Below are 14,121 nucleotides of genomic sequence, written 5' to 3'. Positions count from 1 at the left end.
GCTTTCAGTCGTTTAAATGATGCGGAACACACTGTACAAGACACCATTAAAGATGACTTTTAAAAAACATTGTGTCTCAAACCCATTCCAAAAGACCTTTGCTCTGCATTAGCTGTGCGCATGCGCTCACAGTCTTATTGCTATAGAAATACAGCTTGTAGATCGGCGAAATCCGTTTCTGTTTGCTGCGCTACGCAAAACCTAGGATAAAATTATTCGATACATTGCTTTTACAGGAGTGTTTACGATAGTTATAGTCTCAGTATACTTCATCGCTGTCGATAAGACTAAGTAAAAATGACTTGATGTGTGTCTGATAATCTACTATTCTGTTTCTATGCAGACAAGAGTACCAGTCTCCCCTATCCCCCTCCCTTGTGTTTTGTTTGTACCCTGTTTTGTACCTTGTGCTGGTCGGTAATTTTGGCGAAGTAACAAATTATAGCGATTCAGGGGGACAGTGAGGACTTCATCTTCATTTGTAGGATGAAAGTAAGAGGCTGTGCTAGAATGCAAACTTTGCGGACTGTATGATCTGCTGATGAGAACAGAACAATAACTGAGAAGAAGATTTCAAGAGCATTTGGATTTAACTTGAAGAAGATCAACATGAAGTTCGCACAGTTGTTGTTGAAAAACAACTCAAAGCTGAACATACCAAAACATGTGGACCGATTTTCAAAGTTCTCTCCGTCCCCACTTTCAATGAAGCAGTTTATTGACTTTGGTAAGTTGTTTACTTTTTTAAATGGATCTAATGCAATAACTGTAAACATAGTGGCTGTCTCAAAAACTAGTGAACTGAACAAGCAAAGGTTCAGTGGTATTACCATGGTTTTTGGACATACATTATAATACCATAGTCTTCTTTGAAGTAGGCTATTATATAAATTCTATAGAACTAACATGGTAATCACTTTGTCTAACTGCATATAAATCAAAGTGACATATGGTATTGGCAGGTCGTTGTACAATTGTATCGTCACAGTATTTTATTTATTTATTTATTTTTTTAAAGGAATGCCCAAAAATGCTGCACACGAATGTGATGCCCAGAATGCTGTTTATGTAGGCAGCTTCTCAGGCTTTAAATCACAGCCTATCTGTTATTGTAGATTTGACACCACATAAAAAATCTCTTAAATAACAGCAAAGTGATATTTCACCCCAAAATAAAATAAAACATCTATAACCCTATCCCTTTAAAAAAAATAAAAATAAATGAAAATTCACCCTAATGTAGTTCCAAAATCATTTGCTTTTCTTTTTTTCTGTGGCAGAATGTTAGACAATGACAGCCTCAGTCACCATTCACTTACAGTGCACCTTTATTTTATACAATGAAAGTGAATGGTTTTGAACAAATCGTTTTGTGCTCTGTGGAAAAAAGAAAGTCATACTGGCTTGGAACAATATGAGGGTGTTTAAATGATGACAGAATTTTCAAGAATAATTCACCCAAAAATGAAAATTCTCTCTCGTGATGAAAATGTACTCACCCTAATGCCATCCCAGATTCTGCTGGACACAAACGAAGATTTTTAGAAGAATATCTCAGCTCTGTAGGTCCTTAATTTGAAGGTCCAAAAAGCACACAAAGGCAGCATAAAAGTAATCCATATGACTCCAGTGTCTAAATCCATATATCCAGAAGTGATATCTTAACAGATCAACATTTTTTTATTTTTTATTTTTTGTCCTACTCCATCCCTGATGGATCATTTTACTCTTAAACGAACAGCCCTTTTTTTTTTTCACCCGATTTGGAATGCCCAATTCCCAGTGCGCTTTTAAGTCCTTGTGGTCGTGTAATGATTCGACTTAATCCGGGTGGCGGTGGATGAATCCCAGTTGCCTCCGCATCTGAGACAATCAACCTGCGCATCTTATCACATGGCTTGTTGAGCACATTGCCACGGAGACATAGCGCGTGTGGAGGCTTCACGCCATCCACCGCAGCATCCGCGCTCAACTCACCACGCGCCCCACCGAGAACGAACCACATAATAGCGACCACAAGGAGGTTACCCCATGTGACTCTACCCTCCCTAGAAATGGGGCCAATTTGGTTGCTTAGGAGACCTGGCTGGAGTCACTCAGCACGCCCTGGAATTCAAACTAGCAAACTCCAGGGGTGGTAGCCAGTGTCTTTTACCACTGAGCTACCCAGGCCCCCCCAAACAGCACTTTTTAAGTTTTACAAGTAAAGGAAAGAAACTATTTTGTATATGTCCTGAAAGTGATAATAATAAATTCAAACGTAACTTCATGATTCAGGTTTTGTTCAAATTTTTGTGAGCATAGAATTGTGGATTCAGTACAGTAAACCAAACCAAATCCTTGCGCATTTTATAATTTCTGTTTAAAAAAAAAATCATTTTAATAAAATACGGGAAATACAATTTTGTTATTTATCCGATTAATCGATTAACTGAATAAATAATTGAAGATTAATCGATTATCAAAATAATCGTTAGATGCAGCACTAGACTTAAATATTGATCTGTTTCTCACCCACACCTATCATATCACTTCTAAAGATATGGATTTAACCACTGGAGTCTTGTGGATTACTTTTATGCTGCCTTTATGTGCTTTTTAGACCTTCAAAGTTCTGATCACCATTCACTTGCATTGTTTGGACCTAAAGAGCTTCTAAACTTCTAAAAATCAGCAGAAGAAAGAAAGGCACATCTGGGATGGTGTGACGTCGGCTGGCAATGACAGGCAGACAAAGACTATGATGATGTGAAGGACCCAAGTGCAGTTTATTAATAAACGTGAAAACCAAAAACCGTGAACAGAAACATAAACATGAACTAGACTGGACTAGACATGGCTTAACTTGACAACCAACCAATGATACATTAACAATACCTGACTAAGGACCATGGCAAACATGAAGGTATAAATACATGGACAAGGGTAACAAGACAACCAATAAAAAGACAGAACTATAAACAATAACAAGACGAGTAAGCTAAAACCAATGAAAAGACAAGACTGATAATGAGTAACTCAAACAATGAACCAATGAAAACAAGACACATGAACATGGAGGGAAACAGGATATCACATGACCAGGAAACAAGTGACTATAGAACAGGAAATCACATGACATGAAGCACAAAACATGAACAAAAACACATTAAATGTGACATATCCCCCCCCACTAGTGGTGGCTCCCGACGCCCCAAAACATAAACACAGAGTTCACTGTGAGGGAGCTGGGTGGGGGGGCTGCTGTGGTGACTTGACGTGGCTACATGGCATGACATGGTACAGCAGGATCCTGACTTGGCCATAGTAGGTGTGGATGCTGACTCGTTGGCTTGTAGAGCAGAAGCGGGCCTGGACCATGGTGCGAAAGCAGGCCTGGACCATGGTGCGAAAGCAGGCCTGGACCATGGTGCGAAAGCAGGCCTGGACCATGGTGCGAAAGCAGGCCTGGACCGTGGAGCAAAGGCAGGCCTGGACCGTGGAGCAGAGTCGGGCCTGGACCGTGGATCTCTGGCTTGACGGCCATGACGTGACACTCTGGCTCATTATCCGCCTCCCCCACAGTGAAAACTGAACCACTTATCCGCAGGGCAAGGTCGATACATTGAGCCAGATTGAAGGTACTCCAACTGCCAGACATCCAAGAGAGCACCGGCTCATTCAAGCCTGCACGAAAGAAGTGTTTGAGGGCGATCTCATTGAAGCTTACCTCATCTGCTAGGATGCAGAAGTCCTCCACCTAATCTTCTATAGATCGCCTTGACGTAGACATATAAGGATATTCACTGGGTTCATTTTGTCGGTCTTGACAACCAACCAATGATACATTAACAATACCTGACAAAGGACCATGGCAAACATGAGGGTATAAATACGTGGACAAGGGTAACAAGACAACCAATGAACAGACAGAACTATAAACAAGATAACAAGACTAATAAGCTAAAACCAATGAAAAGACAAGACTGATAATGAGTAACTCAAACAATGAACCAATGAAACCAAGACACATGAACATGGAGGGAAACAGGATATCACATGACCAGGAAACAAGTGACTATAAAACAGAAAATCACATGACATGAAACACATGACTATAGAACAGGAAATCACATGACATGAAACACAAAACATGAACAAAAACACATGATGGCATGAGGGTGAGTAAATGAGAAAAATTTCATTTTTTGGGGGGTTAACTCCCTTTAATGCAGATGTTGAATGATCTATAACTAGCATCTGTCTTGCTTAAGCATATTGGCATATGTTAATTTTGTATGGCTGTTATGCTCTGTGAATCCTATAACATACAGTACATGAACCTCATGCAATCAAATTTTTCCAGTGGGTTATGATTTGATCCTTAACAACCTGACAATATCTGTGTTAAGCACATGTCCAGTCAGACTTTACACCAAAAATATTATGTCAGTTGGGTTTAACAATATAGTGAATTTCAGGTATACAGTATACAATTTAGATAAAAATTTTTTAGAGTTCTGTCCTTACTAATACTGTCATTTTTTACTTGCAGGATCTGCCAATGCCTGTGAAAAGACCTCCTTCATGTTTTTAAGGCAAGAGCTTCCCGTCCGGTTAGCCAACATCATGAAAGAAATAGACTTCCTCCCTGACAAACTGCTCAGCACCCCTTCTCTGAAGCTGCTTCATAGCTGGTGAGATCCACAGTCGATAAACCATTACGTGCCGTTCCAGACTCCCTGCTGTTCCATAATGTATATCAAGCAGGGCCATATGCTGGGAATGTGACCAGTGTGATGAATTCTGGACCGTAGAAAACGTCTTGGTTACTGATGTAACCTCTGTTCCCTGATGGAGGGAACAAGACGTTGTGACGATGTAGTGACACTAGGGGTTCGCTCTTGAGAGCCCCAATCACCTTTGCTTTATTCAGAAAAGGCCAATGAAAATTGGCGAGTGGAATTTGCATGCCACTTTCCGCCCCGTACATATGGGTATAAAAGGAGATGGCGTGCACCACTCATTCAGAGTTGTGCTGAGGAGCCGAGAGAGAGTCCCGGCCATGTCAGCGGTCGGTTCAGCGCCACGGCAGGAGGGACACAACATCTTGTTCCCTCCATCAGGGAACAGAGGTTACATCAGTAACCAAGATGTTCCATGTCTGTCACTCACTCGACGTTGTGTCGATGTAGTGACACTAGGGGTTCCTATACGAAACGATGCAGGCGCTGAACCGTGTCACGAGGTACGGAGGAGCGGACACAGCTGCCCGTGTCCGCTCCTCCGTACCTCGTGACATGGTTCAGCGCCTGCGGCGTTTCGTCATGACCTTCCAGCAGGTTAGGTAAGGTGTCTCCCTGGTCCCGATAAGGGTGGGAGGAGGCACTTACTCAAGGAGGCTACAGGCGGTGGCCTTTCCTGATTTTTGTATTAAGCAATTTCCCGCCGAGCACCTGCTAGAATAGCGCTGGAGAAGTGCTCTTCCGTCTACAGGAAGGAGAGCACTACGGAGACCACATCCTACCAGAGGGAGGTTAACATGTGGAGAATACCTCACATGGACTTACCGACGGGGAAGTTCACATATGGAATGATGCCACTGGGGAGGACCCTATCAACGGAGAGGGTACACAGCAACAGTGGCCGAGGCAGAGCAGAGCTCTGACGAGGGGAAACACAGGGTTCACCTGAGGGGAACCAAACAGTGGAAACGCACCATATGGGATTATCGAGGGGGAAACACCATGTATGGAGCACTGAGCCCAAGTACACGGGCTCACCTGAAAAAGGCATACCATGAGTACTGGGCCTGGCGGCGTTACTCCTCCACTGAGTTCGCCACCGAATAGTGCTTAAAGAATTAAAGAGGCATCCAGTGTTCACCAGTTACAGGGAACTGTTGTGGACAAGATAGCGCACATTATCACCTTAAAAAAGGAGGAAGGCGCAGTGCAAACGATACAACTGACCGGCTGCCCGGCCTACCTGTTGTCACCCCGTAACCCTCGGGTCGAAACCGGTTCTATGTGCAGGTTGTAGAACCTCGCAAAGGTATTGGGAGTAGCCCAACCTGCTGCTCTGCATATGTCTGAAGGGAGTGCTTGCAGGTTCACCACCTGGTACCGGAAGGGAGTGGTGGGAACTTTGGGCATGTAACCGGTTCTCAGGCAGGCCAGCACCGACTGTGCACGCTCGTTTGTAAGGCGTGCCATCATGGAGACCGAGTCCAACTCCATACCGAGAAAAGAGATGCTCTGCACAGGGGAGAGCTTGCTCTTTTCCCAGTTGACCTGAAGCCACAGTCGGTCGAGGTGCCGAAGCACAAGGTCCCTCTGCGCACAATAGTTCTTGCGAGTGAGCTAGGATCAGCCAGTTGTTGAGATAATTGAGGATGTGAATGCCCTTTTCCCTTAGCGGGGCCAGGGCCGCATCTGCGACTTTGGTACAGATGCGAGGGTACAGGGACAGACCAAAAGGGAGGACCTTGTACTGGTATGCTCATCTCTCAAAGGCAAACCGAAGAAAGGGTCTGTGTCAAGGAAGGATTGATACGTGAAAGTACTTGTCCTTCAGGTCGATGGCCGCGAACTAATCCTGATGTTGTACAGACGTTAGGATGCACTTCTGTGTCAACATCTTGAACGGAAGCCTGTGTAAGTCTCTGTTCAAGGCACGCAGATTCAGGATTGGGCAAACCACCCCCCCCCGGCACGATAAAATAAGGGCTGTAAAAGCCCTTGTGGGTCTCTGCTAAGGGGACGGGTTCTATCGCTCCGTGGTGGAGAGGACACCACTGAACCTGGGCGGTCATCTGGTGAACTGGATCACATAGCCGAGCCAGATCATCTTGATGAGCCATTGCGATGGGCTGGAAAGCGCTAACCAGGCTTCCAGCCTTTGTGCTAACAGGCACCAGAGGGACGATAGGAGTTATCACGCCTGGGGTGGGTGGTTCGCAGCGAGGCAGAGCAGACGCCCCACCAGGAAGATCATCCGGGGGAGGCTTGCTGCCCCTCGAGCCCGCAACGGTGGCTGGGACGGGTGAGCGGCCCCAAGAACCACCGTACTTAACTTTTTTGTCGGCTTTCTTTCGACGGACAACAAGGGAACGCATGATACTCTCGTCCTGCTCGTTGATCGGAAAGACTTTGCGAGCATTGGAGAATGACCCAGGGAATGAGGAAACTACTCTTTTATTGACAATTTGGGTGCCGGGGCCCAGAAGGCACCAGGCGATGTCACGAGGGTACTCACCTCGTTCTGACCCAGGGGCAGGAGTCCCTGGGTCAGGCCAGTCAACGAGAGTTGCCTCATCCCTGGGTCGCCTGTCTCAGGACCGCTTTGAAGCCCGTCCGGGGTTCTTGGCAGCCGGATGACAGGCAGGTGGTGCCGCCTTCCTGCGTGAGGATCTTCTTCTCAGAGGCCGGCGTACAGACGGAAGGCAGACGGGCGCGGGACTTCGGAGGCCTGTAGGCGGCCGAGTCGTGCCATGGCAAGATATGTTTGATGGCCTCCGTCTGCTTCTCTGTTGAGAACTGATGGGAGAAGTCCTCGACAGTGTCGCCAAAAAGACCCCTTGGGAGATGGGCGCATCGAGCAAGCAAACCATTCTGGTGAGCGTCCGGCATCAAGATTGGTTCGCGGCTGTAGACCTGAAGAATGCGTACTTCCACATCTCGATCCTTCCTCGACACAGACCCTTCCTGCGGTTTGCATTCAAGGGTCAGGTATATCAGTACAAGGTCCTCCCTTTTGGCCTGTCCCTGTCTCCTCGCATCTTCACGAAGGTCGCAGAGGCAGCCCTTGCCCCGCTAAGGGAGGTGGGCATTCGCATTCTCAACTATCTCGATGACCGGCTAATCTTAGCTCACTCTCGGGACATGTTGTGCGCACACAGGGACTTGGTGCTCTCACACCTCAGCCGACTAGGGCTTCGGGTCAACTGGGAAAAGAGCAAGCTCCTCCCAGTTCAGAGCATCTCTTTTCTCGGTTTGGAGTTGGGCTCGGTCTCTTTGACAGCGCGCCTCACGAACGAGCGTGCCCAGTCGGTGTTGGTCTGTTTGAAGGCGTTCAAACAGAAAACCGGTTCCACTGAAACTTTTTCAGAGGTTCCTGGGGCATATGGCATCCTCAGCGGTGGCCACCCCACTGGGGTTGATGCATATGAGACCGCTTCAGCACTGGCTTCAGACTCGAGTCCCAAGATGGGCATGGCGCCACGGGACACATTGCGTGGTCATCACGCCGGTCTGTCACCGTCTTTTCAGCTCTTGGACCTCTTGTTTCTATGGGCAGGTGTTCCCCTAGAACTGGTCTCCAGTTATATTTAAAAAGACTAAAAAAAGACAAAGAAGAGGATAGTACACATGCTCGTGACATATAAGAGCCGTTGTTCTCAAATGGATTCAGGTTTGAGTCCTGACATGTCAGTCCCTTCACTTTCCTGTCTCTCTAAACTGCTCTAACCATTAATAACTCTTAAAGAGATAGTTCACACAAAAATGAAAATTCTCTCATTTACACATCCTCATGCCATCCCAGATGTATATGACTTTTTTTCTTCTGCTGAACACAAACGAAGATTTTAGAAAAATATCTTAGCTCTTTAGGTCCATACAATACAAGTGAATGGGGGCCAGAACATTGAAGGTCTAAAAAGCATATAAATCCGTATAGTCAGAAGCGATATAAGTGTGGGTGAAAAACAGATTGATATTTAAGTCATTTTTTACTATAAATCTCCACTTTAACTTCTGTTATTTTCCTCTTTTGTTTTTGCCGATTCACATTCTTTGTACATATTGCCACCTACTGGGCAGGGAGGAAAGTTTATAGGAACAAAGGACATAAATATTAAACTGTTTCTCACCCACACATATCATATCACTTCTGAAGATATTGATTATAACACTGGAGTATTATGGATTACTTTTTTGCTGCCTATGTGTGCTTTTTGGACCTTCAAAGTTCTGGACACCATTCACTTGTATTGTATGGACCTACGGAGATTAGATATTCTTCTTAAAATAGTTGTTTGTGTTCTGCAGAAGAAAGAAAGTGGGATGGCATGAAGATGAGTAAATGATTAAATAATTTTCATATTGGGTGAACTTTCCCTTTAATTAATTATATATATATATATATATATATATATATATATATATATATATATATATATATATATATATTTATAATTTTTTTAAATTTTTTTATTTTTTAGATAAAAATATATTGAAAACAATTAATGATAATAAATTAACATTTGATTCGTTTACATGCCTCTAGTTGGCTAGTGGGGTAAAAATAAGGAAAGCATTAAAGAAACTCATGTATGACTATGCATGTACTACGTGCATGTGATTGAAATAGCTTGTTGCTCATGGAAAGTTTTTAGGTTTAAGAATAGAATTTGTTGTATAGCGTTCTGAATGGACAGGATTTAGAAAGACAGAATGATTTATTAACACAAACAAGATCAGTCATAACTTTGCCCTTTGTCTTCCAAGGATTGGTAAAGGCTTTGTGTTCAACAAGTCAACTGCATCACAAATTATGTAGTAATTGCTGTTACATAAACTGTATATTTTCTGCTGACTTTTCTGGATTCTTTCAGAGACTGTTTCGAAAACTGTATTAATACTGTAAAACAAAATAAAAAACTATATAATTGTTTTTTATAAATGTGGGTTTAAAGGCTAAAGATTTGTTTTGGAATTCCTATCCTCAAGACCAGAGAATCTATGACTCTGAGCTAATGTAACTGTTACATGCAGTCATTGAAATGTCAGATATCATGAACACTGTACACAAACAGGTGTGTACTGTAACCTTTTCAGAGGTCTCGAGAAAACAAATCCTCTTTTACGATGTGGCATACTGACACAGAACACTTTCATTCAGATTTTGGGTTTTAGCTAGTATTGTATTGTGTTAAATGTAACACAGTACACTCCTTGCCAAAAGTCACATGAGTGGACTTGATTTATGCTACCCATAAAATTATCCAGGAAAAGCTATTTAATCACACCAAGCCTCCATTCATCATTGGAAAAAGCTGTGTTAAGAATTGGATCAGTGGTTACAGTCATTACTAAGCACCTCCCCATTAAAACAAACAATTGTACAGGCTTTGTTGTTTAATCAGAATGAGCTTAATTGCCAAGTATGCTTACACATCTTACACGTCTTAGTGACAGAAGCTTCCAGTGCACAAAAAATACAACAAGACAGATATATACAAATATATAGCTATTTATATGTACAAATTCAAATCTGTTATATACAGATAGTGCAAGGGAAAGTAATGTCAGAAAAGGTAGGATATGTTGGATAAATATAAATAGAAAGCTGTGTATTGCACATAATTATTGCTCAGTGGTGCAGTTTTAACTGTTCATGAAATGGATTGCCTGAGGGAAAAAACTGTTCTTGTGCCTGACAGTTCTGGTGCTCAGTGCTCTGTAGCGCCGGCCAGAGGGCAACAGTTCAAAAAGGTATTGGGCTGGGGTCCAGAGTGATTTTTCCAGCCCTTTTCCTTACTCTGGAAGTGTACAGTTCTTGAAGGGAGGGAAGGGGGCAACCAATAATCTACTCAGCAGTCCGAACTGTCCTTTGTAGTCTTCTGATGTCCGATTTTTTTTTTTAGCTGAACCAAACCAGACAGTTATTGAAGTGGAGAGGACAGACTCAGTGACTGCTGAATAGAACTGCATCAGCAGCGCCTGTGGCAGAACTTCCTCAACTGGCGAAGTAAGTACAACCTCTGCTGGGCCTTTTTCATAATGGAGTCAATGTGGGTCTTCCACTTCAGGTCCTGTGAGATGGTAGAGCCCAGGAACCTGAATGACTCCACTGCTGCCACAGTGCTGTTCAGAATGGTGAGCGGGGTCAATGTTGGGGTGTTCCTCCTAAAGTCCACTATCATCTCCACTGTTTTGAATGAGCTCAGCTCCAGTTGTTTTGACTTCACCAGACAGCCAGCTGTTCAACCTCCCTTCTGTATGCAGACTCATCGTCATCCTGGATGAGTCCGATGACATTAGTGTCATCTGCAAACTTCGGGAGCTTGACAGAGGGGTCTTTGGCAGTGCAGTCGTTTGTGTACAGGGAGAAGTGTAGTGGGGAGAGCACACATCCCTGGGGGGCACCAGTGCTGATTGTACAGGTGCTGGAAGTGAATTTCCCCAGTCTCACTAACTGCTGCCTATTTGTCAGAAAGCTGGTGATCCACTGAGAGAAAGAGGTGGGAACAGAGGATTGGTTTAATTTAGTACAGAGAATAGCTGGGATGATGGTGTTGAAAGCTGAACTGAAGTCCACAAAAAAGATCCTTGCATATGTCCCTGGTCTGTCCAGATTTTGCAGGATATGATGCAATCCCATGTTGACTGCATCATCAACAGACATGTTTGCTCGATAAGCAGATTGGAGGGGATCCAGAAAGGGTCCAGTGATGTCCTTCAGGTGGGCCAACACCAGTTTCTCAAATGACTTCATGACCACAGATGTCAGAGCGGTGGGTCTTTAGTCATTAAGTCCTGTGATTTTGGGTTTCTTTGGGACAGGGATGATGGAGGTGTGTTTGAAGCAGCAGGGAACTTCACACTGCTCCAGTGATCTGTTGAAGATCTGTGTGAAGATGGGGGCCAGCTTGTCAGCACAGGATTTTAGACAAGTGGGTGAAACACGATCTGGGCCCTGTGCTTTCCTTGTCTTTTGTTTTCGGATGCCCGGCACACATCCTCTACACAGATCTTAAGTTCAGGTTCAGTAGCAGGATGGGAGAGGAGGGTAGTTGCAGGAGGTGTCGATGTTTGTGTGAAGTGATGGTCTGAGTGGGTGTGGGGTGTGAGACTGGGCTTTTCAAATCTACAGTAAAACACATTCAGGTCGTCAGCCAGTTGTTGATTCCCTACAGTGTTGGGGGATGGTGTCTTGTAGTTAGTAATGTCTTTCAGGCCTCTTCACACTGATGTAGGGTCATTAGCTGAAAACTTGTTTTTCAGCTTCTCAGACTAGCTTCTTTTAGCCACTCTAATCTCTTTTGTCAGTGTGTTTCTGGCCTGATTGTACAAGATTTTATACCCACTTCTGGAAGCATCCTCTTTGGCCTGACGAAGCTGCCTGAGTTTTGCTGTAAACCATGGTTTGTCATTGTTGAACGTTAAATAAGTCCTAATAGGAATGCACATATCCTCACAGAAACTGATACAGTTGTGCTCAAAAGTTTGCATACTCAAACTCAAATCTCTTGATACCAAGCCAAGGTCAGGTAGACCAAGAAAGATTTCAGCCACAACTGCCAGAAGAATTGTTCAGGGTACAAAGAAAAACCCACAGGTAACCTCAGGAGAAATACAGGCTGCTCTGGAAAAAGACGGTGTGGTTGTTTCCAGGAGCACAATACGACGATACTTGAACAAAAATTAGCTGCATGGTCGAGTTGCCAGAAAGAAGCCTTTACTGCGCCAATGCCACAAAAAAGCCCGGACAACACCTTGACATGCCTCACAGCTTCTGGCACTCTGTAATTTGGAGTGACGAGACCAAAATAGAGCTTTATGGTCACATCCATAAGTGCTATGTTTGGAGAGGGGTCAACAAGGCCTATAGTGAAAAGAATACCGTCCCCACTGTGAAGCATGGTGGTGGCTCACTGATGTTTTGGGGGGGTGTGTGCTCTAAAGGCACGGGAATCTTGTGAAAATTGATGGCAAGATGAATGCAGCATGTTATCAGAAAATACTGGCAGACAATCTGCATTCTTCTGCATGAAAGCTGCGCATGGGACACTCTTGGACTTTCCAGCATGATAGTGACCCTAAGCACAAGGCCAAGTTGACCCTCCAGTGGTTACAGCAGAAAAAGGTGAAGGTTCTGGAGTGGCCATCACAGTCTCCTGACCTTAATATCATCGAGCCACTCTGGGGAGATCTCAAACGTGCAGTTCATGCAAGATGACCAAAGACTTTGCATGACGTGGAGGCATTTTGCCAAGAGGAATGGGCAGCTATACCACCTGCAAGAATTTGGGGCCTCATAGACAACTATTACAAAAGACTGCACACTGTCATTGATGCTAAAGGGGGCAATACACAGTATTAAGAACTTTGTATATACAGTTGTGCTCAAAAGTTTGCATACCCTGGCAGAAATTGTGAAATTTTGGCATTGATTTTGAAAATATGACTGATCATGCAAAAAAACTGTATTTTATTTAAGGATAGTGATCATATGAAGCCATTTATTATCACATAGTTGTTTGGCTCCTTTTTAAATCATAATGGTAACAGAAATCACCCAAATGGCACTGATCAAAAGTTTACATACCCTTGAATGTTTGGCCTTGTTACAGACACACAAGGTGATACACACAGCTTTAAATGGCAATTAAAGGTTAATTTCCCACACCTGTGGCTTTTTAAATTGCAATTAGTATCTGTGTATAAATAGTCAATGAGTTGTTAGCTCTCACGTGGATGCACTAAGCAGGCTAGATACTGAGCCATGGGGAGCAGAAAAGAACTGTCAAAAGACCTGTGTAACAAGGTAATGGAACTTTATAAAGATGGAAAAGCATATAAAAATATATCCAAAGCTTTGAAAATGCCAGTCAGTACTGTTCAATCATTTATTAAGAAGTAGAAAATTCAGGGGGTTGGGTAGCTCAGTGGTAAAAGACGCTGGCAACCACCCCTGGAGTTCGCTAGTTCGAATCCCAGGGCATGCTGAGTGACTCCAGCCAGGTCTCCTAAGCAACCAAATTGGCCCGGTTGCTAGGGAGGGTAGAGTCACATGGGGTAACCTCCTCGTGGTCGCTATAATGTGGTTCGTTCTCGGTGGGGCGTGTGGTGAGTTGGGCGCGGATGCTGCGGTGGATGCCGTGAAGCCTCCACATGCGCTATGTCTCCGTGGCAATGTGCTCAACAAGCCACGTGATAAGATGCGCGGGTTGATGGTCTCAGGTGCAGAGGCAACTGGGATTCATCCTCCACCACCTGGATTGAGGTAACCACGAGGACTTAAAAAAAAAAAAAGCGCACTGGGAATTGGGCATTCCAAATTGGGTAAAAAGTGGAAAATTCAGGGCCATGGTCACGTAGACCAAGAAAGATTTCAGCCACAACTGCCAGAAGAATT

At 44.1% G+C, this 14,121-nt stretch overlaps 1 protein-coding gene across 3 annotated transcripts in view; it reads left to right on the top strand.

The window, feature by feature from the left end:
* The first annotated feature begins 385 nt into the window (after nt 1-385).
* The window catches only part of pdk4 (pyruvate dehydrogenase kinase, isozyme 4), a 36,364-nt gene continuing 22,628 nt past the window's right edge, over nt 386-14,121 (top strand). For 2 of the 3 annotated variants that reach the window (XM_051671017.1, XM_051671019.1), the window contains exons 1-2: nt 386-727; nt 4,535-4,676. In XM_051671017.1, coding sequence (XP_051526977.1) covers nt 610-727; nt 4,535-4,676 — 260 coding nt within the window. In that variant the 5' untranslated portion in view covers nt 386-609. The remainder of the gene's footprint in view (nt 728-4,534; nt 4,677-14,121) is intronic. The other variant, XM_051671018.1, reaches the window with a different exon arrangement.

Source organism: Myxocyprinus asiaticus, chromosome 34, assembly GCF_019703515.2.
Source record: "Myxocyprinus asiaticus isolate MX2 ecotype Aquarium Trade chromosome 34, UBuf_Myxa_2, whole genome shotgun sequence".
In the NCBI taxonomy this organism is placed as follows: Eukaryota; Metazoa; Chordata; class Actinopteri; order Cypriniformes; family Catostomidae; genus Myxocyprinus; species Myxocyprinus asiaticus.
This window is presented reverse-complemented; position numbering and strand designations above follow the sequence as displayed.